The sequence below is a fragment of the Cydia pomonella genome, chromosome 1 (assembly GCF_033807575.1).
Source record: "Cydia pomonella isolate Wapato2018A chromosome 1, ilCydPomo1, whole genome shotgun sequence".
NCBI lineage: Eukaryota > Metazoa > Arthropoda > Insecta > Lepidoptera > Tortricidae > Cydia > Cydia pomonella.
The window spans coordinates 31,545,112-31,571,540 of NC_084703.1; the positions used below are offsets into that span (position 1 = coordinate 31,545,112).

The 26,429-nt window shown below is 36.7% G+C and overlaps 1 protein-coding gene across 8 annotated transcripts in view; it reads left to right on the forward strand.

The window, feature by feature from the left end:
• The window catches only part of LOC133528557 (choline-phosphate cytidylyltransferase B-like), a 37,090-nt gene extending 29,115 nt beyond the window's left edge, over nucleotides 1-7,975 (forward strand). For all 8 annotated transcript variants that reach the window (XM_061866032.1, XM_061865985.1, XM_061866009.1 and 5 more), the window contains one exon: nucleotides 3,718-7,975. In XM_061866032.1, the coding sequence (XP_061722016.1) occupies nucleotides 3,718-3,771 (54 nt within the window). In that variant the 3' untranslated portion in view covers nucleotides 3,772-7,975. The remainder of the gene's footprint in view (nucleotides 1-3,717) is intronic.
• Nucleotides 7,976-26,429: the final 18,454 nt, after the last annotated feature.

Below are 26,429 nucleotides of genomic sequence, written 5' to 3' on the forward strand. Positions count from 1 at the left end.
GAAGACCTATCCATAGATACCCCACACGTATGGGTTGGATGCAAAAAGATTTTTTGAGTTTCAGTTCTAAGTATAGGGAACCCCCAAAATTTATCGTTTTTTTTTTCTATTTTTGTGTGAAAATCTTAATACGGTTTATAGAATACATCTACTTACCAAGTTTGAACAGTATAGGTCTTATAGTTTCGGAAAAAAGTGGCTGTGACATAAACGGAAAGACAGACGGACATGACGAATCTATAAAGGTTCCGTTTTTTGCCATTCGGCTACGGAATCCTAAAAAAGACATACTGACACCTGACTCTGCAGTCGAAATAATTGTAGTTTATGGAGATTAATTGTAACATCTAATCGTTACTTTTTATTCTAATAAATAAAATAATAAGATCATGACTATCGTCGGGGATAGTGCAATACCGCGCAACTAACAAAGTCGTAAGAGTTCGAAATTCAAACAATGTACGTGGTAATTGGACCTTACTGCATTTGTTAGTTACGCGGTATTGCACTATCCCCGACGCTATGTAACTAAATAAGTATGTATTGTAAGATTTTAGCCATCTGGTGTTAGACTGTACAACCATATGTACTGCTATATCTTTCATTTAAAAGCAGCACTGTTGATTGAAATCACATTGCTTTTGTAATTAAATTATTTATTAGTTATAATATACATACATTGAATAGTCTTGGTATGAAACAAGTTGTTTTGAAATTTGTTTCATGAATTCAGATAACTATTGGTATAGCTCTGAAAATAAAATTGTTTGTACCCAGTCAAGTGCCTACTTGCAGAGAGCATTGTTATTGTTACATAGGCCTGTGAATAACATATGTTGTAAAAGCAAATAAAACAAACTGAAACATTATAATCACTTTTGCATGACACATTTTTCTAACTTATAATTATAACCTATTTTGCCGAACAAGTCTGTAATTGTCCCAATACATTGTCTTCACACAAAAAAACTTGATTGCATATTACGCATCTCTTTATTTATTTACGTTTATAGTTCTCAAGATAAGTTAACTTCTGTTGCGGGGCTCCATTTTGTTCAGATGTTAACTTTGGAATCATCATGCCTCAATATAGTTGACATCTCACTGTTATTGAGTATCATAGTTAATAGTTAATAGTACACCAATATTTCCATACGTTTTATCACTTCTTGATTCCAATAAACAGAGAGCCTTTTAAATTGGTTTTATACACTGTAATGTCGATTCTTTCCATGCCGTCGGGTTTTATCTTGGGTCTCGTATTTTTAATTCCTGTGATAAGAGGAGTTTGGTCTATTTCTTAACTTGAACTTATTCAGCGAACATATTTATCGAACGACTTTGCTGTTCCATGTGGTCTACCACCGGTTAAGGGCAGCGTAACTTTTTAACAGACACATAGCCTGGTTCAACCCAAATATGCAGTTAGCATTCGCTAGCGCCATTTTTAACCATGATCAGTACATTTTTAACAATGGGCATGGTGCAACTGGCCCTAATACTTACAGTAGCGATCATAAGTATTTTGACAACAGTATAAGGAAGGACCGGAAAACCCCTCTTTACGCTTAACCCTATGAATTTAGTAACCTTATCATTCGGTAACCGTATCATACTGTTACCTGTTTGTACTGGTAAGTTTATTGAAAGGTCGAGTTAATCTCAAATACATGTATTGAATATACAGAATATTATTGAAAGTTCGATGAAATAAAAGTCATGTATTGATATAGAACAAAAACCAAACGCACTTCCAGATGACCTAGAAACTTGAAATTTGGCATCAAGGTAGGCTATTAGGTGTTGTACATAGGGGAAAAAATCTGAAAACAGGAAACGTACTTTTACGTACAGGCCATATTATATTATATTTGTCTATTTTACTTTTCTAAAATTAGGTTTGTTAGTAAAAACTAGCAAAGTCAAATCCTGAAATAAAATAACGTCCCAAGTTAAATAAATGCATTGTGTAAATAATTATCTGTTTAAATATATATTTACTATTAAGCAGCAAACATTGTGGTAGTATCAAGAAACAAGAAATTGTTATATAAATTCATTTTAAAACGTTGCATATTCTTGTAACTAAAAATTCAGGATTTTGAACACAGAACTTGGCATCCATATAGATCTCAATTCTTTTGTAGGCGAAGACAACAACGACGCATTATCTTAATTTTATATTGAACTTGGCTCTCATTTCGCATTTATGTTTTTGATGGGATTATTTTTCTGTATGAGTGATAGGCAGTTTCTTTCAAGGACATTCAGTGGCAGCTTTTTGCGGCGCTGATGCGGAGCGGAAATGATGTCAAATATAACTTATATTGGGTAATCGTTGTATTGAATGTACTTTATGTCTACTCTTAATTATATAATATGAAAGTATTTCTCTTGTTAGTATATATATTGTTAATTATATTACCTAACGGGTATAGCAAAGGGGTTACACCCTTCAAAATTATACGATATTGAGTGAAAATAAATCATTTATTGTTATAGCGATAATTACACGGTTTTACGTGGTCTTACTCTGTTCTTCACTCTTCGTCCAAGTCAAGGAAATTGTATGATTTTCGATACCTACCGCAATTTTTCGGTTACGTTAACTATCCTAACATTCCTAACCTTCGTACGAAGAACTGAACTGGCTTTCGTCGTAGTTCGTTGCACTTTGCACAGGGTATGTACCCTTATGCACCCTATCCAGTTTACGACGATAAATATGACAGGCATGCTTCGTTTTCGCAAATTCTATTAGCAATATTTCTGATGGGCCTAGGGTAGGGAATACACCGTCCCTTCTGCCTAGAGGTCTGCCGTTTCGGGTCCGGGTCCCCTGTTCAAGAGATACAACATTACATTACATTGTGTACTAAATTAGTTATTTATTATGAAATACATGAAATTCCGAGGTAATTTTAAGTGTTTCGAAATCAAACATGCAGGATGTTGCAAAACTTGCAAATTCTCTTGCTATTTGGAAAAGACTAATTTACGAAGCTCTTTTCTATTTACCGGTGTAACGTCGAACAGCGTTAAACTAGAATTATTTATATTGGAATATATAATATAAAAATAAGACTATTTATCGCGGTAAGAAAACCGTAGTCAACCTACTTAGAAACAAAATTACAGCCGCATGAAATTTACACTTGTGACGCCCTTACTTTTGTAGTCAATCATCAAAATTACATATATACTACAAAACCCTCGGTTCTTAGCATTTGTTCCGTTTCGAGTACCTGTCCATAGCAGTATTCAACTGCGCCCTCATCGCCGCGCGCTGTTCGCAGTCCCGGCGGCGCGGACCCGGGCATTATCTCACTCGCCGCTGCACCGCGCATTGTCTCTCCTCAATGATATATTGGACAGCGACAGCAAACTAGACATATTCCAATGCACTGAAGCTAGTTTTTTGGCAGTTAGTAGCCGACACCTTGAGTCAATAACGACGACAAGCTCAATCAATGTATAGTTAGCACTCAGTAAATTGTTAATCTCAATGCTTATATAATGTGACTCCTTTTAACATGTGTAACTTGACTGTAAGTATTAATTTAAGGAATAAATAAAATAAAACTTCCTTGACAGTCCCAGATGGATTAACTTTGTTTAGGGCACTAGCTAGCAAAAGTTCCCCCACCGCCCAATCAAAACCATAAAGAGTGTGATGCGAGACTGCGTTTGTTAAGTGGTGTTTGTTTGTTGTGGCAGATGCGTCAAGCTCTGAAGGGCTGGGGGCAGAAGCGGCCGCACTCCGCCAGCTGACGGACGACGGCTCGGACAGCGACGACGACTACCAGGACACCAGCGCCTACCTCTAGGCTCCGCCACAGCAGCAGCCGCTGCCGCGACCGGCACCGATGTACAATATCCATTGTCTTGTCGCCAAACCCGCCACCTTATCTGTAGAGGATAATGTTTTCCTGGAATCACTCATGTGTCTTGTTCTGACGGATGACCCAGCCTCTAAATGTAAACCGAGTTAGAAATATAAATAGCATCCCTTCGAGTTACAAAAAGTGAAATGTCCCTTACCTGGGTGATACGAGTGGTACGTAGTACGTACACTTATCCGTCATGTTGTACCGGTAAGGTTCCATAAGGTTCCACACGCCTCTCGAGACTGACACAAGAGTGTCGCCGAATACATTATTCGTTTATAATGCATATAGAAAAGATTTACTGACAAATCTAACTATTAAAATACCTTATCTACACACATACCATAAACCCTCTATGATAATATTAACTAACACAAACGGGACTTAATCGCGTATTAAGTTTTAAATTTACTTCCGACGTTTCTAGGACGGCGTTGTCCCCGTGGTCTCGGAGAAGACTGGCTAAAGTTGACATCAACATCTAGCCGCGCGAGTTTTTCGAACTACCCGCACTTGATCTTGTTTATTGACTTGAACATTCTGCTCACTAGGGATTATGTTATTCTGTCGACACACAACACTAACGATATTCGACGGATTAGTCCCGTTTGTGTTAGTTAATAATGTGTAAAAATCGTGAAAGTTTAAATCAGTGTTTAACCCTCTATGATGCCTTTAAAATCCGTAAATAATGGCCAACATTACGATAAACTTGTTTTGTTACAACAAATTTCTTATCTGTGATAATGTAGTTATAGCTTACGGGTTAGTATCATATGGTCAAAAACGCAGGTCGTCTACAGCGTCAACTCACCTAAAAATCAATTGGGCAAATTTGCAGATAGTCTAAAACGTAAGCGGTCCACTCCATGAAGCAACTCTTCACAAAATGTTTCGTCTATTGTCGTATTATCAAATCGTCTTACATGCAAATGGTTTAAAAAGCTGGTCGCCGACAAAGCAATTCGTCTAAAATGTATGTGGTCTAAATAGCATGTCGCCCAAAAAGCAACTCGTCTTAAATCAATCGAGTCGTCCTTAAGTCGAGTAAAAATTATTTAAGTAAAGGTTTTTGTTTTAATGGAATAACTAAAATAAATGTTCATTGCTAATAAAAATCGTAAATAAAAGAACAAACTATACTTAAGTAAAAAATTTGTGTTTGTGGTTACGCAGCAAAACTAATGTGAAGTTTTGCCAAGCCTAATAATACTTCTATGTAGTACTAAATAGGCTTCAAATGGATTAAGTCAATATTATCTTACTTTTTTCTGTGCACCTCTTTGCAATGTCTCTGTTTAACCCTATGGTTGACTGATAGAGAACGCCTTTAGGTACTAAGTTCGCCATTTGTACCCTTTTTTGCTCAATAAAGTTTAAATAAATAAATTATTACTTGTAGCAATTATGTGCCGAATAAGATTATATTGTCGGTGCCTATACAGTCAAGAAATTTGATTTGCGTACCTTATCATAGTAACAATAATATGAAATCTCTAGCGTAGAGATGTTGATTGTCACTGTGACAAGGTACTAACGACAACACTCCTAGCTATACATCGGTGGACCTTATGCCTTTTGTAATAGAGTCCACCTATGTATAGCTAGGAGCGCTGCTGTTAGTACGAGATGGTATACAAATTAATATCCTGGACTGTATCTAACTGAGTATTAAACGACTTGTACGAATTAAATTTTAGACGAGCTGCTTTATCGACCAGTAACTTATTAACCGATTTGTGAACTGGTCTAGATGATCCTAAGGCAAGTAGCTAAAGTGACTAGTTACATATCGGACAAACCACTTATTTATCGTGAGAGTCAGAATGGCGGGTGTACCTCAATAAAATTAAATGAAAACCATACCATATTTTTGTACCTAAATTGTACTATTTAGTACCTCCTTAAAAAAAATGAGATCGATAACTTGAAAAATTATAACGCCAGCAAAAGTGTAATAGCAAGAAAAATATAAATGAGTAAAACTTGGAAACCCCAAATAAAATGGCTCATATTATAATTGAATATGAAATTACAAAAAAGGTACAAAAATTTGGCTTTTATAGAATGTATCAATAACCACGGGAATAAAGCGTAATAAAGTACACCCGCCATTCTGACTGTCAGGATGGCGGGTGTACTGTTTTTTGGTGATAACTTTAAGTACCGTGAGGTACATTTTTTTTAAAGGAGGTACTAATACTACTAAATAGTACAAACATATGGTATGGTTTTCATTTAATTTTATTTAGGTACACCCGCCATTCTGACTCACTATTTATCGGGTTGATTTTAGTTGAGTTGCTTTATGGCCGCTTACATTTTAGACTATCTGCCAATTTGCCCAAATGATTTTTAGGTGAGTTGGCCCTGTAGACGACCTGCATTTTAACCATATGATAACTACATCAAAATCGATTTGGTTATGCATTCAAATTTGGAACATCTCTGAAAATAAAGCAATTCGATTTGACCTCTAATATCAGTCGAGATGCCTTTTTGTTTGAAACTAAATTTCAATTGCATACAATTTTGACATATCTCGCATGTTAGTTTGTATCGAATGATACGGAAATAGGCCCCCGACTCTAGTTTATCTCTGATTTAAAGAAAAAACTATATGCGTGAAAAAAGTTTTCATTTACCGCCATTCGAGTACAGTTTATCTTTTAATTAGTTTTATGTATAAAATGAATCTGTTTTGTTGTTTTTAAGGTAAGTATAGCAAAACTTTCGTGTAAAATAAGCGATAAAAATATTTCGGTGACGCCACCACCCGATTCAAATTGACAACGATGCCCGAACGGAGGCTGTAATTTGGGTTAGTGACTATTTCATAGAAAGTTTATAATATGTGTGTAGATAAAATAGTGTATGTAACTGTACATAATTAGGCATTAAAACACTCGTGTGATCTTTTTACAAAACTCACTTCGTTTGTTTCTTAAACCCACACTCATGTATTTTAATGCCTTTTATTATGTAGCAGTCACATAAACTACTATTGTTTTGTGTTATTTTTAAGAAGCCACACTAGGTTATTGTACTTATTGTAAATTAAAAGTAGATGTCATATACTAAAGAAAATCGCCTCGGCTACTGGAGCCCTTTGTAATTTTTACTTTGGTATAAGTCAGATTCACCTCCGACAAACTTTTAATACATTTAGTATGGTTTGACGGAGTTTAGACTTATGCACAAATCTGGAGAATGACCCGGCACATTTACACAGCAATTGGGTTTATGTGGACATATCAAAAGTAACTGAATCCTTATTTTCATAAAGGGATACTTTAAAATCTGTATGACTCCTTCTGATCTGTGCTGACATTATAGCTTCGCTGTTTTGTTAAGTTGTGATTTAATTGGAGCATAATAACACGCGGTTAGGTAGACCTACATGAGGCTAAGATAATAAAAACCGTAATTTGACCTATGTCCATATGATTGGTCCGGTGGTGCCCTTAAGCCTTATTTTAAGGCAACGGCGAAGTAATTCCGACAAAAATAGGTTATTGGTTAATAACTGTACCTAATTCAATGGCACAATAATTGAGTAGTTTACCCTTATCCTTTAGTTCATTAAAAAAGAGACATATCGGGCCCATATCTCGAACGATATCAAACTAATTTATAATCCCACGAACTGTCCAATCCTTTGGTTTCAATGACAACACTAATAATAGTTAGTATAAATAATATCGTTCGAGAAATGGAGTTTCATATAAACAGGCAAGTAACAAAATAAGTTGGAACTAAAATATACGTTCTTATACTTATGTAACGTTTGAGTAATGTACATTGTACATCGCTGCCGCTCGTGTGATAGTTGTACAAGTTGACGTACGTTGATGAGAAGATATTTTTGAGCTGTTATTTAAATTATTTTATAGAGTATGTTACATCTGGAAATTTTGTATGAATACTGTTTGAGTACAATTGAGCGAATGTATTTAATAACGTATTATTTATGTTTCTAAATATAAATCTCTTTATAATACCATTATATGCACAGGGCACCTATAGTTTTTAAGCATCATGAAACATTATGTTTTGTCAGTTGATTAGAGGTGCTAATTATTAAGAAATGATTGTTTCATTCCATGCCTTTTTTCTAGTTATCTGCAAGCGAGATAATGTTATAGTATAGAAAATATACCTACCACTTTTCATTTTATATCACTCCAGTAGTAGTAGTAGTTACCACTAGTAAAGTAACAACTTTGTGGTAACTAGTGGGAATAACCCATAAATAATAATATATTTGGGATAATAATTTAATAACTAAGAATAAATATCAAGTCTTCGACTTTCTTTAATATTCACCATTATTACGCAAATCACTAAATAGAAAACATGTTTACTTTCCTACATGAGGTGTTGCGTGTTAGTATCTACTAAAACGTAGTGATTATATGCTCTTTGGTATCTACACCCACATCTTGCGCTTCCGATGCTAGTTTACGATTTTTTACCTGTTTATTTATTGTTTTTCGGACTAGTTTCGACAGCCTTCAGATAAGGGTTTATTTGTGTGTATTTAGATTAAATAAAGTCAAACGGCTTTCTTATTAAACGCTATTTTTTATACATACCGCGGTAATTAATGGCAGTTTTAATGGGTTCTTTAGTGAGCGTCAGGATGGCGGGTGGACCTCAGCAAATTTGAACGATTTATAAACATATTGTACCTTCGGTGTACCTCAGTGTACCTTGAATACAATCCAGTGTACCTCTCCCTAAAACGAGATATTTAACAAAAAAGGTCCACCCGCCATCCTGACGTCAGAATGGCGGGTGGACCTATGAAATCTTGCATTATACTGCACTAAAAGTATGCAGTTATACATCCATTTTGTGTGAAATAATGCAATATTTCATAGGTCCACCCGCCAACCTGACGTCAGGTCGGCGGGTGGACCTTAGTTTGATCATAGCTCGTTTTAGGGATAAGTAAACTGATTTCTATTAAAGGTTTACAGAGGTACACTGAAGGTACATTATAACTGCATACTTTTAGTGCAGTATAATGCAAGATTTCATAGGTCAACCCGCTATCCTGATTTCAGAATGGCGAGTGGACTTTTTTGTTAAATATCTCGTTTTAGGGAGAGGTACACTGGATTGTATTAAAGGTACACTGAGGTACACCAAAGGTACAATATGTTTATAAATATTTCGTTCAAATTTGCTGAGGTCCACCCGCCATCCTGACGCACACGGCTCTTTAATACGTACTTACCTTATGCCTCATGTTGATGTGATAAAAAATATTGTTTCCCTCGGGAGCAGTTTGTTTATACCTTGTGACGTGAAACCCTCGCAACGCCCAAGATTCTACTTAACGATCCACTCGGCACACTCATAGTTAAATTTCGGAATTGTTCGCTTGTTTGTGTATCAATAGTAGCACGAGGGATTAAACAACAACTTTGCCCCTTGTAAAAGAAATACCTATTACACGTCCCCGCTCGGAAATATGACTATAGATCAGGGGTCACCAAATGGCGGACTGCGGCCCGGATCGAACCGGCCAAGAGCGTGTCGGGCCATGATTCAGTGTAGGGTTTTGTAGATGCCCGTTCGTCAAAATAGACTTTTTGCAAAAACTCAAATACGGCTGAACCGATCAGGTTCGCTATAGTTTTCCTTGTAAGTCTTTACTAAGCTTTATTTTCACGATTTTTTCATTTTTTTCGACTCATACGAGGGCTGCTATTTATGACTGTGTTTTGTTTATGACGGGGTTTAAATGTCATCTCGCTGCAAGAATGGAACTCACTCGTGAAAATATTCGTGCTATGATTTATTATGATTTTCGGCGTGGTTTAACGCAACAACAGTGCATAGATCAACTAACTTCAACTTTTGGTGATGAGATGAAGCTCCATCTAAAACTAGGTACTGTGTATCACTGGTTTAGTGAGTTCAATCGTGGACGTAGTATGCTTACGGACGAAGTTAAGGCAGGTCGCCCGAAATCGGTCGTTGTCCCACAAAATATTGAGGCTGTGCGAAAACTTATAATGGACGACCGACATGTTACGTACCGCGAGATAGAGGCGACTCTGGCAGGGGGGTGTCACTACCCGGTTTAGGTATATTTGGCCGGCGCGCCTCCCGGGCAGGCGTATAGCAGCGGGCTGCCGCTCGGCTCGCACGATCACGATAGTCGTGTCACGTGGCGCTCGCGCAAATTTGAAAATACACAATGGATTCGAAACCTAAATCTCGATCTAATCCGTATAAAAGTCTGTCCGTAAAAACTCTGATATTGATTGATATATTGATATATTTAATTCTACCTTACCTAAGTTTGTTTCTGCAATTAAAAACATAAATAAATAAATAACAGTAATAATAAAAAAAAGTAGTAAATATTAAATCTAATGATTTGTATTCTCTAAGATAATGAGCTGCATGTAAATTAAGTATAAGCAAGGTATTGCGTCTTTCGTTTCTGTTGTTAAAGTTTAATAATCTTACCTAAACCTACTTTACAAATTCATAGAAGTTAAACCAAATTGTATAAGTCTGGTTTGAGCAGCAAATAATGTTATTATTCTATAAGTGGAAACTGTTATGGCTTTGGCTTGTGTGTATTCTATATTTGTTTAAACATATGTATTATTTTTCGCTGTTTGTTTCCCAATAATAAATAAATAAAAAATAAAAAAAAAAATATATTGTTCTGTTTACTGATGTCTGAATAAACGGAAGAACAAGCAGATATAAAAAAAAAATTCTGGTCCATATTGAAAGTTAAGTCATTTTGATGAATTTAAACTTTAAACCATAACATAAATACTCATTAATCAAATTCGATAACATTTTGATTCGTTTTGTTTGCATAAAACTAAAGCGCATTAGACCAAATTAAAATGAATTATGCATTCCTAAGCTTAGACTAGGTAAATACCTACTTCTAAGAATTTTTCAATAGCCTGGGGGGTAAGGCACCTAAGGATATTAAGCACCTACTAAATTATTCCTTATGAATAACTTATAGGTACACACATATATCAACAACAATGTATCACAAAATGTTAAACAAGAAGGTACCTATAATTACGTCGTCAAGTAGGTTGATGATTGATATAGTCTAAGAGCTAGTGACCTTTTCGCGAATCGTACTTTCTTTTCAACAATGTCTACATTCACACAACAAAACATATTTTTCACCACACCCGCTCGTAAAGGCTGATTTTACCCTTTAAAAACAGTGAGTAAAGTTGCATTTTATCCTCTACATTTTATTTTGATTTATTGTTGACGCGTTAATTAGCTTGTAGGATAGACTAATAATACTTAAACGATTATTTTGAATAATAAATATTACATATACTTAATTAATAGTTATTACATGTAATAAAAATTGTTGCAATTAAAACAAATTGTAGTTTCCTCGCATAGGTGTGGTTAAATATTTATTTATTAAACAAGGGGCAAAGTTGTTTAACTTCTTGTGATTATATTGAGACCCTAGGCAGCGAAAGATTTCAAAATTGATCCACGAGCGTAGCGAGTGGTTCAAATAGTGGAATTTTGAGCGTGTGAGGGCCTCGAAACACGAGAGGTTGAACAAATTTTGCCACCGAGTGCCTTCTCAGGAAATAAATGAGTACGTTCAAAAATTATGGAATGCATTTACACACAATTTTAAGCCATTACAGCTAGGTAATTGCCATGTTCGTGTTTCCCTGGGGACTATTTATTAAGATTGTATATTTTCAACTCTGAGATTTAATAATCGAACTATTAAATTGGGGATAAATCAATTAAATAATACTTAAAAGTAAAACAATTAAAAGATAATGTTGTAATAAACATATTTGATTTTTGTACCTATTTGTATTTTATTTCGTTACAAATACTCAGTTAAACGCCCACCGGTCCAATAAACTAACTTAACAATTAACATAATTAAGTTGCCAGCTCTTAGACTATGATTATGGCGCGTCGTCTTGGAAGCAAGCGTGAAGGCGGCGGCGCCCGATCAGTTCGCATTTCTTCTTTAGTTCCCGGAGTCCTTAGTAAAAGTTAAAATAAACATCCTTAATTTATTGAATATTGGTTGCCCAGAAACAATATTAGACCGACATATATTTCCGTGAGATGAGAATCAGACATACTATCTCCGGATAAAAATTTTATGTTTACAGAATCAACGTTTGTAATTCCTACAAAATTATTTACCTTAAAAATAATTAGTAGGTATAGGTACAAAAACTTGTCAAGTGACAACCCTGTGCCGGCACTCATAGCTGGGTCACAAAACTGCGGCGCGCAAAGAAGATTCACGGTTCGTGCGCGGTTATAAGTTTCAATTTTGCTTGCAGGCGGCGAGTATAGGTATAATTTTATACCTAAATCTGACTTTTGTGAAGGAGTGAACCTTCTGTACGGTAGTACTATTAGTTATTCTGTGACTCTGGGTATTTCTGTGACTAGCATTAATAGCATATTACATGATCAATTAGCTGTAAAAAAAAATTGTTCGCGTTGGATACCGCACAACTTAACTAAGGAGCAAAATGATGCTCGCGTCGAATGGGGCAATAAAATGTTAAAAAAATATAACCGTGGTGACTCAAAGGCCGTTTATAACATCTATACAGTTGACGAATCCTGGATCTATGCATACGATCCCGAAAGCGAAACGAAGCAACAATCAACGGTATGGGTGTTACAAAATGAGCCGAACCCTACGAATGTTACTCGTGCAAAAAGTACATTGAAACAAATGGTGGCCTGCTTCTTCGGTATTAATGGCCATGTAGCTACAGTGCCACTAGAAAACCGTAAAACGGTTAATTCAGATTGGTACACGACCATTTGCGTCCCGGAAGTATTTGAACAAATTCGTAAAACTAACCAGCGACGAAGAATCATTCTTCATCATGACAATCCCAGCTGTCATACGTCACGCGAAACAACTCTATTTTTGGAAGGTCAAAATGTGGAATTAACGGGTCATCCGCCGTACAGCCCTGACTAACCTGACTTGGCACCCAATGATTTTTATTTATTTCCCAATATAAAAAATAAATTACGCGGTCAACGATTTTCGACCGCTGGAGATGCTGTCGACGCATTCAAACAACACGTTATGGAGGTACCTCAGGCGGAGTGGCAGAAGTGCTTCAAAAATTGGTTTACACGAATGCAAAAGTGCATAGATCATCAAGGGGAATACTTTGAAAAACAATAAAACCATTTTCAGCCGTGTACGTTTGTTTGTTTTTTTGTTTCCGGATATATATATAAGTAGCAACCCTCGTAGTTCAAAAGTCAGACGTGCGGGACTCGTATCTTTCAGCGATTATTTCCGAAAATATTATGTTTATCAAAAAATAAGACCTATATTCGTTTTGAACGACCGATCAAACAACACTCCACACTATAGGGTTGAAGCGAAAAAAAAAATCATCCCCACTTTTGAACCAAAAATCGTGAAAGTAAAGCTTAGTAGACTTTCAAAGAAAACTATGGCAAACCTGATCGTTCAAGAAGTCTTTGTGTTTTTTCAAGTCCTTTTTGATGGGCGGGTAACTACGGAACCCTACACTGAGCATGGCCCGTCATGCTCTTGGTCGGTTTTTTATTATTGATCAGCAGGTGACTAATTTGCTTGCTGATTCTAATAGTAGGTTGGCAAATCAGGTTTCATGTTACTTTCCGGTCATGTCATCTCGGATATGAGTGAATATGGTATGAATGCATTCAGTGAACACGAATATATGAGATGACAAGCGTGAAAATGGTAATGTAATGGCAGTTACTGTGACGTCACAAAGTAAGCAGTAAATTTTTTTTTAGTTTTTTTCTTTTAATCATTGTATTTGGGATACCAAATGAAAGGACTTTCTGGGTAGATTTCAATAGGTATTTACGATACAAGGGTAGATAATAGGAAATTCGCAACGAGTAGTGATAAATTAAAATACGACCGAAGGGAGTGGTGATAAATTAAATGACGACCGAAGGGAGTGTTTTAAATCGACACGAAATGCAAATTACCTATTCGCACGTGTATCATACAACGTTTTACAGTACACATGGCTCTTTAAAGTTTGAACTTATGCACGGAGAGTGCTCATTACTGTAATAGTTATTTACGATACACACGCGTGCGGTAATGAGCACTTTCCGTGCATATGTCGAAACTTTACAAGCTGGAGTGATGAAAATAGATAACATTTTCACTACTTGATCTAACAAATTCTTAGAAAATCTCTTAAAAATCACAAACCAGAATTGACTTTGAACTACTCTAAATTTAAAATGGCTGATCCAAATCTTATACCAAATGACTGTCCAGATATATCTAAAAATAAGAAAGGAACATCAAGTTAAATAACAGTATAATTTTCTGTTACAGTAGACTACTGCAAACATACCATGTGGGTATGAAAAGAAAGGACTTTGTCAGTGCTTAGTTGGGTCATAACATAACTTCATAAGTTCGGTCAAAAAGGTTTTGACTGGTAAAAAGTGAGAGTCAGAATGGCGGGTGTACCTAAATAAAAATAATTGAAAATCATACCATATTTTTGTACCAAATTTGTACTATTTAGTACATCCATTAAAAAAAATTGTACCTCACGGTACATAAAGTTATCATCAAAAAACAGTACACCCGCCATCCTGACAGTCAGAATGGCGGATGTACTTTATTACGCTATGTTCCCGTGGTTATTGATAAATTCTATAAAACCCAAATTTTTGTACCTTCATATTCAATTATAATACGAGTCATTTTATTTGTGGTTTCCAAGTTTTACTCATTTTATATTTTGCTTGCAATTACAATTTTGCAGGCGTTATAATTTTTCAAGTTATCGATTTAATTTTTAAGAAAAAACGATATGGTACAATTATTTTTATTACGCCAGGATTTAGTACCTTTAATGTTTAATCTGTTAAGTTCAAATAACTCAGAAAAATCATGTCTTAAAAAAGATTTTTCTGAGGAAGATTTCTTTGAATTGGCGCCTAGCCTTTTTTTCATATGGGTACAAAATCTTGATTTATGAAATGAATCATGTTTTTAGGGTTCGGTAGCCAAATGGCAAAAAACGGAACCTTTATAGATTCGTCATGTCCGTCTGTCTGTCCGTTTATGTCAAAGCCACTTTTTTCCGAAACTATAAGAACTATACTGTTCAAACTTGGTAAGTAGATGTATTCTATGAACCGCATTAAGGTGGTTCGACTAGGTTACCCAAAGCTTAAACCTCACTAGATGGCGCCACAATTGCAATTTTTGAGTTTTAATTTTTTTGTGGTGTAGTCTTTGGTATTTCTATACTGTAAATTATGTTTAGCGCACTCTTTAAATAAATATTGAACTATTAAAACAAACATTGAACACTTCATTGTACAAAAACTACCCCTTAATGTCGACAGAATGTTTCTTGACTCTATTTCTAACTATCACTCACACATTCAAACAGTCGTACTGGGATCCTTGTAGTAGACAATTTGGCACAGCGTGAGTAGGCTTCAATAGCGTTGCGGTATGTACGTGGAAATACATGCAAGAGGATGTGGGTTCGAGACTCATTATTTTTTTTTTGTTATCAGTATTATCAAGTACCTATTATTAATAAATTATTTTATGAGAAATATGAGCGTTTTTCCATAAAAATATTAAAAATCTGATTCTCACACATCATGATATTTTTGGGTTCTTTCAACTCAGAATCACTAGCATAATCAATTGCATTTGTATTGAAATTTTAGTTTTACACTGAAATTTCTTTCACACTAAAATGTGACGTAATGGTATGGATATTTTAGGATATCTTTTTTTAATGCTAAGGTGGAGAAGATTCTAAGTAGAATGAACCTAAGAAAGTCCAAATTTGTAAGTCAGATTTTCCGGTATTTTTTTCAAAAAAAAAACGCTGTTTTCCCTTACTGCCCAGCCTTTAAAAAAATAGGTACTATTTTACAGTAGAATTAAAACTTTTTTTTACGATACATTTAATTAAATTACAGTGAGTTACAAAATTGCATGGCCTTCTATTTATAACCATTATAAAAAGAAATGAGATATTTACCATGTTTGTTTATATTATTGATTTCCCGATAATTTGACACAACTAGAAGTTTCACACAATGCCTAGGGATAGAAAATTATTTATTTATTGTCAATTTCATTCAACGGATCACATCATATCCAATTTATGTGTTTATGTATTGCATTGTTTTCTACCTAGTTGTTTATTAAATTCTGTTACTGCAATAATCTTTATGTACATAAAATATACCAACGAAAGTTTAATAAAGTATATATTATAAAATAATAAGTAAAATGAAGTACACAAAATCAGGAATCACATATGACAATATCATTCAAAATCGCCTCCTCTGGCTTTGACACAGGCCCTGAAACGACGAGGCCAGTCATCAATAGCGGCACGCACGATTGTCATGTCTAATTCCGTCACTGTCTTAACTATGGCCCGCTTGAGGGAGTTAAGATTTGTGTGGGGTTTAGCACAGGCTTTCTCCTCAATAACCTGCTATATGGCATAATCCAGGGGGTTAAGGTCCGGGCTGGAGGACGGCCAGTCTTCGTGGGCAATAAAGTCAATTTTGTTCCTTCGAAACCAGGCTTGAGTTGTTTTTGCCTTATGTGCAGGAGCTGAGTCTTGTTCAAAGATCCATGGCTGGTTTTGAAATAGGGTGTGGCTTAAGGGCTTCACTATTGGTTCGAGAACGGTTTCCAGTTTCCGGTTTTCACACCTTTTTCACAGAAATGAATCTGTGTTAGCCCTGAGTATGACACACCCAAAATCATGTTTGGCGGGTGCCCACATTTGTGCAACGCAATAGGGTTGTTTCCATCTACAAATCTTAGGGCATAATTGTATCCCAATAAATTCTTTTGGATTATAAGAACACGTTAAACTACTTTTAGGGGACCTGTTATGACCATATTTTTGTAAATATTGAATTTAAAATATCTTTTGGCACACGTCACGTGACCAAACTCGAAACGTCATTGAAGATTCTGATGACGTCACAACTCTCGGATTGACACTGTTAACAGTTAGGCGATTAACAACAAATGACAAATATCAGTTGACAGTTCGTATCTTCTACGTGTGTATGTATAAACTGTGACGTCACACAATTTTCAAAGAGCGTTTTGGGCGCGAAAGCATCAGTCAAACTATATTTTGTTAATTTAACATATTTAAAGCCGTTTTTAGTATAAAAGCTGAATTTTAAGGCAACTTTCAGTTAATATAGAAAGTAATACAAGCGTTTCAAAAAATTGGAATACGATTCTCTTTTAGGCCCCAATTCATTATAGATACGACGAGATAAGCGTTATGTGTGGTATATAATTATAGCTCACAAATCCACCACATTATTTCATTTTTTATTTTTTCGGTAGCATTTGTTTTAACGGGAATAAAGAGGTTGCAAATCGAGTAACAGAACTTCAGAACAGATATCATTTGATATTTACCAGTCGCTTTTCGGTGAAGGAAAACATCGTGAGGAAACTGGACTAATCCCAACAAGGCTTAGTTTTACCCTCTGGGTTGGAAGGTCAGATGTCAGTGGCTTTCGTAAAAACTAGTGCCTACGCCAAATCTTGGGATTAGTTGTCAAAGCGGACCCCAGGCTCCATTGAGCCGTGGCAATATACTGGGACAACGCTAGGAAGAAAGAAAGAAATCGAGTAACAGAACTTAGTAACCAACTAGGTATAATAGTTATGATGTAAATGTCCATATCATGTTGGAGTCATATATTAGCCAACTAATTATTCAAGATCAATACACTTAGCTCCCTTAGGTATTCGCCTAAGTACCTACAATCTTTGGCAAAATTGAGTTTTATAAAAGTGAACTAGTTTCTAGGTCATATTTTCTATGAATTGGTCATATTTGTAGACTCCAATTACAGTTACACTTTTCCTGGTTTTTCGCGGACCAGAATATCGATGATTTTTGTAACTTGATTTAGACGTTGCTATCATTTTCAATCCAAAAACACATAAAATCACAATTCAGAACATGCGGCAGCGTTGTTTTCTATCAAGTACGTCAAGCACCAGGGCGGCTACCGGGAAAATCGAAATTCGTCAATTTCGGGCATTTTTCTCTGTCACTCTAATTACGTCTTAGTGAGAGTAAAAGAGAAAGATCCCCGCAATTTACGAATTTAGGTTTTCGCAGTAGGCCCCCAGGTCCTGTCAAGTTTCAGCAGTGTTGCCAGGCGAGCGGAAGAGAATTATCGTACTTGAGTGTCAATATTATTGTACCGTTGAAAAAAATATCGTACGCCAATCAAAAAGGCAGCCCCTAAAAATGTCTAGCAAAATAAGCTTAAATTTCCAATTAATAATAAAAAAAAGACAATTTTCGTCTAAATTGCGCAAAAAATCTGTTTATGTTTGTGTATTTTTGGGATAGACTCAAACGGTATACAGGAAATTGAGACATTTTAAACTTTAAACTTACACCAAGGAGCCGAACACCCAAAATATACTAATTTTAGCCTATTTCTGAGAGAAAGTGTCATATTTTGCTTCAAATTACTAGACTTTTAAGGTGGCATCATCCAAGGGCTGAAATTACAGTACTTTAGTGTACGATAATGCTCTTTGGAACATTATGTCATACCGGGGCCCAAATTATCGTACATGTACGACAATTATCGTACGCCTGGTCACACTGAGTGTCAGTGTCGAAAGAGTCAGCTAAAAACGCGTCAAACATCGCAACGTCGCGCCGATGGCCGTCCGAAGCATGGAGTGGCAACGCCGCAATGTATTTGTACACGACATTTGTCACACACACATGAGTAAAATTTATAAAAATATCACGTTGATTATTGCATGATTTCTGTATGAAACAAAGTTTTTCTATTAATTTAGCGCAAATGAATATTCGAAAGTAGATAGATGCGCAACTATTTATGTAATAATATTGTGTAATTAATTAATAAATAGCGATTGTTTTTTGTATGAAAATCGAACCACCTTAAGATTTTCACACAAAAATACAAAAAACAATAAATTTTGGGGGTTCCCCATACTTAGAACTGAAACCCAAAAAATTTTTTTTCATCAAACCCATACGTGTGGGGTGTCTATGGATAGGTCTTCAAAAATGATATTGAGGTTTCATTTCAAACATCATTTTTTTCTAAATTGAATAGTTTGCGCGAGAGACACTTCCAAAGTGGTAAAATGTGTCCCCCCCCCCCCCCCCTGTAACTTCTAAAATAAGAGAATGATAAACCTAAAAAAAGATATGATGTACATTACCATGCAAACTTTCACCGAAAATTGGTTTGAACGAGATCTAGTAAGTAATTTTTATTAATACGTCATAAAATAAAATAATTTTTTTTTCATTAATCCCATCTATAGATAGGATAGGTCTTCAAAAATGATATTGAGGTTTCTAATATAATTTTTTTCTAAACTGAATAGTTTGCGCGAGAGACACTTCCAAAGTGGTAAAATGTGCCCCCCCCCCCCTGTAATTTCTAAAATAAGAGAATGGTAGAACTAAAAAAAATATATGATGTACATTACCATGCAAACTTCCACCGAAAAGTGGGTTGAACGAGATCTAGTAAGTAGTTTTTTTTAATACGTCATTAATGGTACGGAACCCTTCATGGCCATTCGTAAATACTTGTGATTGTCACGAATAAAAGTGACGTACGGCTTCCGAACTTTATTGTAACGTAATAAAACGGTTTATTCGACGAGCGACAAAACGGCCGACTGGCCTGGGGGCCTGGCGCGAAAACAGAAATTCGCAAATTGCGGGGATTTTTCTCCTTTACTCTGACTAAGACGTAATTAGAGTGACAGAGAAAAATGCCCGCACTTCGATTTTCGCGGTTATAGCCCTGTTGGTGTGTCACGTAAACATAAACAGCGACAGAGGAAGAAACTAGTTTTAAATGCTCTAAACAGGTTAATTTGACAAGAACTGTTCTCATAAAAACAAGTTTAAAAATAACGGTTTTTCGTGCGAAACCAAAATTATGTTTGGCGCCAAGTACATGATGTGTAATGGCCTTATAATTTAGATCCCACAAAGTGTGAAAATAATAATTCAATAACTTATTGAAAAAATCTTAAAATTTGTTTTCTTACTAGGTCTTCTCAGACTTTTCAATCTACCCTCGTAACAACTATTAAGATCGATTCAACTATCTGTGCCCGCCTCGTTAATGTGGGGCGGGGACGCATATTCCAGGTCAGAAATTTCAATTTAACAAGAGCATTTTGTCAGTATTAACATATAAATATTAAGGTATAAAAAGTCCATTTTTTAGTTTTTGTAAATAACTTGTAAACGGCGGCACATTGCAAAAACTGTTTTTATACATAAATAATCTACATAAAATTGCATAGCTTTAGTTTCACCAAATATGTCAAAATTCGCTGATACAAGAATTATTTCCCCCAATTTTCCTTCATTTGGTGGCCAATACCATTTCAAACATTGCATGGCTAGCTGTAAAATGTGAATTGCCTAATTTCTATAATATAATGGGTAAAATACCATATTTTCGCATAAAGCATATGTAAAATGTGAATTGCCTAATCCTCCCCCTCACCTCGGAGGGCGGACGTGCTGCATAGTCCCGGTCCACACACAACACAATTTTAAATAATTAAAACACTGAAAATGGCGAAAATGACACTCCAAGCAATGAACAATTAATTCAGAAGGCATTGGAACCACTACGACAGAAAATTGTCGAAATCCAGATAAAAATGGATGGAATTTTGGCAAAAGTTGAATTGCCTAACGACAAAATTCAAAGCAAACAAAACCAAGAAAGCGAAGCACTTCGTCAACCGAAGCCATCCGAACTGACGTCGTCCTCTGCATTGAAGAGCAAACCAAAGGCGCAAGCAGGTCCCGCACCAACACGAGCGACAGAGACAACATCAGCGCGCGCTGCGCGTGCGAGCGCGAGGTACGCAGCGGTGCAACGTAAGTCTCTATCAGAAAAACTGATCTCACCTTCTGTCACCTTTGCACCACAGCGTAAGTCCTCATCGCAGGAGACCGCCGCAGACGCACCGAATATCATCAATGGTGAGTCGAACGTCACTGATAGCATGCCGAATACTTCCGAGCGACATCGGAACAATAACAACTACGCTCAAGCGTGTGGAGCCATAAACCGCGCGGGTCAAAACGTTGAACATCAGCGACAACTACGGAGAGTGGAACACTATGGTACGAAGACGCAGAAAACCAGCACAACAAAATATCATGGTAGGGACGGGCAGCGAGGATCATCATGTTAAGGCGGTGGAAAACTATAAATACCTGCAAGCTTGGTCATTCAGGCCAGAAACTAAAAGTTTCTTAAAGAAAACAATAAACTCAGATGACTACTTCGCACAGAAGAGAGATATTAAAACTAAGAGACATGCTTCATTTCTAATCGGAATTCCTGAAAAGTCTTTCGATGTGTTTAACTCGCCCACGGTGTGGCCACCACGCGTCAAATTCACCGAGTGGTTTCGGCACCAGCCCCGCTCGCCGCTCAACGAATTTCGCATGATATAATTATATGCCATCCGAACATCCGCGCTTTAGACAATAAAACGCAACGACTTGAATTTCTGCTTCAGAATGACTTAGCGTGTGATGTCCTAGGCATAACAGAACATTGGTTGACCGAGAGTAAATTGAAGTGCGTTCATATTGACGATTTCAAGTTAATATCTCCAACCGACGACCGGTGTGGCCTAGTGGGTAGTGACCCTGCCTACGAAGCTGATGGTCCCGGGTTCAAATCCTGGTAAGGGCATGTAATTGTGTGATTAGCATGGATATTTGTTCCTGAGTCATGGGTGTTTTCTATGTATTTAAGTATTTATAAATATTTATATATTATATGTATCGTTGTCTAAGTACCCTCAACACAAGCCTTATTGAGCTTACTGTGGGACTTAGTCAATTTGTGTAATAATGTCCTATAATATTTATTTATTTATTTATTTATTTATATCTAGTTTTTGCCGAGCGGATAACGAGCACGGAGGCTCATGCTTATATGTACGCGTAAACATTTTAGCTATTGAAAATCATGACCTAACCGCCTTATCCGAGAAACGCTATTGTGAAATTTCCGCAGTAGATCTCTTAGATTTAAATTTAACTGTGGTATGTTTATACAGATCTAATTGTAAAGTTAGTAACAATGAATTCCTGTGGTACTTGGAACGCTTGCTTGATAAAATATCCGACCTCGACCGGGATTGCATTATAGTAGGGGATACTAACATTGACGACATGCATAATAACTCTGGACTGGCACTGAAAAGGTTAACGGACCTTCTCAACTCCCACGACTTTAAAAATGAAGTGAATTTCCCTACGAGAATCACAAGCGCGACCGCCACTAATCTAGACCACGTATGCTGGAACGGCACGCGCGGCGCGCTGCGCACAGCGCCGGTGACCACGCTGCTCAGCGACCACCTCGCCGTGCACACCGCGCTGCGCCGCCCACCGGCGCCGCCACCGCGGCCGCGCCAAGGTCGCATATACTCGCCGCGTAATGACGCTAGCTTTACCTACGCTAAACAAAGCGTGGACTGGAAAGTGTTCATACAACGGAGCGAGACGTCGAGCCAAAAGTTGATTATGTCCATAATAAATATAATTAAAAATAAATTCTTAATAATATGTTTTCCCGTTGTTCCGATTAATAATCGTAAAAAAGATTCTTGGGTGACGGATGACATTTATCAATATAAATAATTACTATTTGACATTACCGAAATTGGAAAATTAGTGCCCGACAACAGTACCATATCAAATTTAATATACGACATGAATAATAAATACTCGAAACTATTATACATTAAAAAAACTTCTTATTATATTAATAAAATACAAACCGGCAAGAATACTATAAAGTCCATGTGGAACGTAATCAATCGAGAAAAGGGAAAAGCGGTCGGCGAACCGCTCGAATTCACGGACGTTATCAGGGACGCAGGTAATCCGTTTCCTTCCAAGAAAGATGCGGCCGATATGATAAATTGTAGATTCGTCGCGGCGGCAGCGGCGTGCGGCGCGCGACCCGCGGCGCGCACCGCCGCGCTCGTCCAGCTGCGCGCCGCACGCCCGCTGCTCGGTGCATCCGACTGAGGCCTCTCACGCCGAGCGACGTGTTTACCATCATCACATCAGGTATTGCAAGGAAAACCACGAGAGACATCTTTGATATTTCTGTTGTCATGCTCAGGGCGGTGGCCGCAGATCTAGCACCGATACTGGCGACCGCGTACAATAGGTGTATTCGTGAAGGAGTATTTCCAGAGGCTCTAAAGGAAAGTCGGATAGCGCCACTATTCAAGGGCAAAGGCAAGAGGGAAGACATGGACGCATACCGACCAGTAGCGATTATCCCCGTCCTAGCTAAAGTCTTTGAATATGGTCTCAGCGCGAGGTTAACAGACTTCCTCGAATCCACCGACGCACTCTCCGAGCGACAATATGCGTATCGCAAAGGTCGATCGACGTCAGCGTTCACGCGCGCGGTTGAGCGCCGGATTCTTGAGGCTCGCGCTCGCGCTGCCCCGCGCGCTGCGGCCGCGCCTGCCGCAGGCTCGCGCCCGTGCCGCACAAGCTGGCCAAGTCGGACAAGCTCGTTCACATATTGGGCCCAAAAGTATACAATTGTCTCCCGGATTCAATAGTAGTTGCTAAAAGCGTAGCAGTATTTAAACACAAATTAAAAACTTGGTTAGTCGAGCAGGCGTTCTACGACCATATCCTTATGGTTCTTTAAATTAGGAACTTAGTTATAAGATACAACCTACATTATGTAGTTAAAATACAAATCTACAATCTTTATATACTGTATAAAATGTGACATGTAATTTATATTATCAATAAATATTATGATTATGATTAAATAGTTTTAATTTCACATATTTTCAAAAAAATCTTGTTTAAATCAACTAGTTATTTATTAATATTGAATTATTGCATTGCTACCAACATAAATAAAGTATACATAGGTATATCTCTTCGCTATGCCGTTTAGACCCATATATTTATTATGGAATATCTGATAAAAATGTGAAACACTTTTAAAGCTGCGACTGAACATTCATATCCGAATCGCATCGCAATGACTCTAACATAATCTTATCACGAGTACCTTATAACCGCTACCTGGCTGAACGCCCACTGAATAATATGCTCACATTAATTGGAAACCAATTTGAAAATTGTTCACTATTATCAAATGTTTATAAGACTACATTTCCGAAGCAGCTAGCAACAATAATTCGCCACCAAATATCCTGTTCACTTTACCATGAATCATACCAGATACAACACCTGAAGTGCCAATCCTTTAATTCTAATTCTGAACATACGTACTTAAGGCGCCAGTGTACGACCGACGATACCGCCGCGCAGAGAACTGAAAATGAAACAGTCGAAAATAAAAAAGCTTCATTACCTCCGTCGCTGAACCAGCTTTTTCGTCAAAAATCGATGTAACAACATTGAGAGCCTATTTCACCCTAACTCACACACATATGCCTGCCGTGAAACTAGTATTGGAGTCCTTCACCAAAATATCTCCGGCGCCTTAAATAAACAAGAGTTACTGAATATTGCTATAGATGACCTCGAGAATAATGGTACTAATAAGCGAGACAAACATTCTTCGTGGATCAGAGGTTAATTTGAAAATTAAAACAATTTCAAATAGCGGCTAGTTTTTCCCGCAAACATTCGAAAAGAGGTGTTACAATACTCGTTCGTAATGATATTAACTTTACTACCATGCCAGATATTGAGCCGATTCCCCTTGTACAGTCAGCGTCAAATACTTAGTAGCAGTCAAAGTGGCCAAATAGTTCGGTACACCATACTTAATATATGGTGTGCCGAACTATTTGGCTACTTTGGTTGCTACATAGTATTTGACGCTGACTGTACACACGTTTGAATGTTGTGCCACTACACTACCACAGTATAACATTGTAGTCATATGTATATATACAAATAAAATGCCCACTTCACCTTCATCTATATTATTCCAAAAACTAAAAGAATTGCTACATATAGTCTGTCCACTGCTGATACTGCTTACCATCAGGCAGGCCGTATGCTTGTTTGCCACCGACGTAGTATAATAAAAAATGCTTATTATCCCAGCAGAAAACAGAAAATTTAAAATATATTGATAATAATAATAATAAATGCAAAGCAGCGTGGGATGACCGTGAGTCAGACTTAGTCAATTTGTGTAAGTCCCTTTAATATTTATTTATATTATTTATGTCTGTTAACCACAGCTATACCCCTATGTTTGGTTTTTAATTATTATACAAATGGAGACTACGTTTGTGAGGAGAAATTATCATATAATACACAACAATCTAGATCAATCAAGAATAATCAAACAACTTTGTCAGTAGAAAAACGCGCGAAATTCAGATTTTTTATGGGACGATAACCTTTCGCGCCCTCATTTTTTAAATTTGCCGCTTTTTTACTAATTGAAATAATTTGACAGACTATACATTTAAAGACCCATGTATTTTTTATACACTAGCTAAAAGTCATGTTTCTTATGCTTTGCTTGCTATAGCTAAATCGCGTCAGTTGTAATTTATAAATACAACATTACAAAACACTTGCAGCAAATAAACAACAGTTCGCAGTTGCTATTTCAAAAGCCATTGCCAGCATTTGCTAAGATACAGAAACAAAAAAAAAATGCTTATTCATTTGCTGTAGCCAAGGGGACCATTGAATCAAATATAATTTCTAAATACAAAAACAAATAACACTTGCTATTCAGTCAATTTGCAGTTTCTTAAGTTGATATTGTTGTTACAATAAAGGACATTTAGACAAATTGTTATCCATATAGTCAATTGTATTATGGAACATTTTTGGAGTTACATAGGTGCACATATTGTTCTTACAAGCGTAGAAAAGAAACACAATCTGTGTAAACAAGCATTGCCAGATGTTATTTTAGGTATTTTATGTAAGTTTCAAAACTAGTACATCCTATTAGAGTGTAACAAATTCCTATCCTCTAAATTCAGGGTGTATGAATCTAGACAATGATAAAAATACAAAGAAATATGTTCATAGTACACAATATAACACTCCTTTATGGAAGTTACGTAAAAAGGTTACTTAGGGCCACTCGGGGTTAACCGGTTAAACCCAGTAAAATTTAGCCCTGAGTTAACAGTTAACTCCCGAGTCAGTGGCTAACCCTGGATGGTGCAAGTGGCCCTTACTAAATAACAATGTATAAGAGTAAGCACTGCTAACATCTTAATCTCTGCTATAAAAAACTGACTTCAAACCGCAATTCTGAGAATGCAACAGGCATCCCTGTTGTATTAACAGAATTGTAAATGGTAGACTGTAATATCATCTTAGCATTGCCATCCTTCACACCATGCCACACCTACAACATATGTTCAGTGTGGTCAACTTGCTGGGATGATACAAACCTGACTAAAGAGGCCTGGCTTCC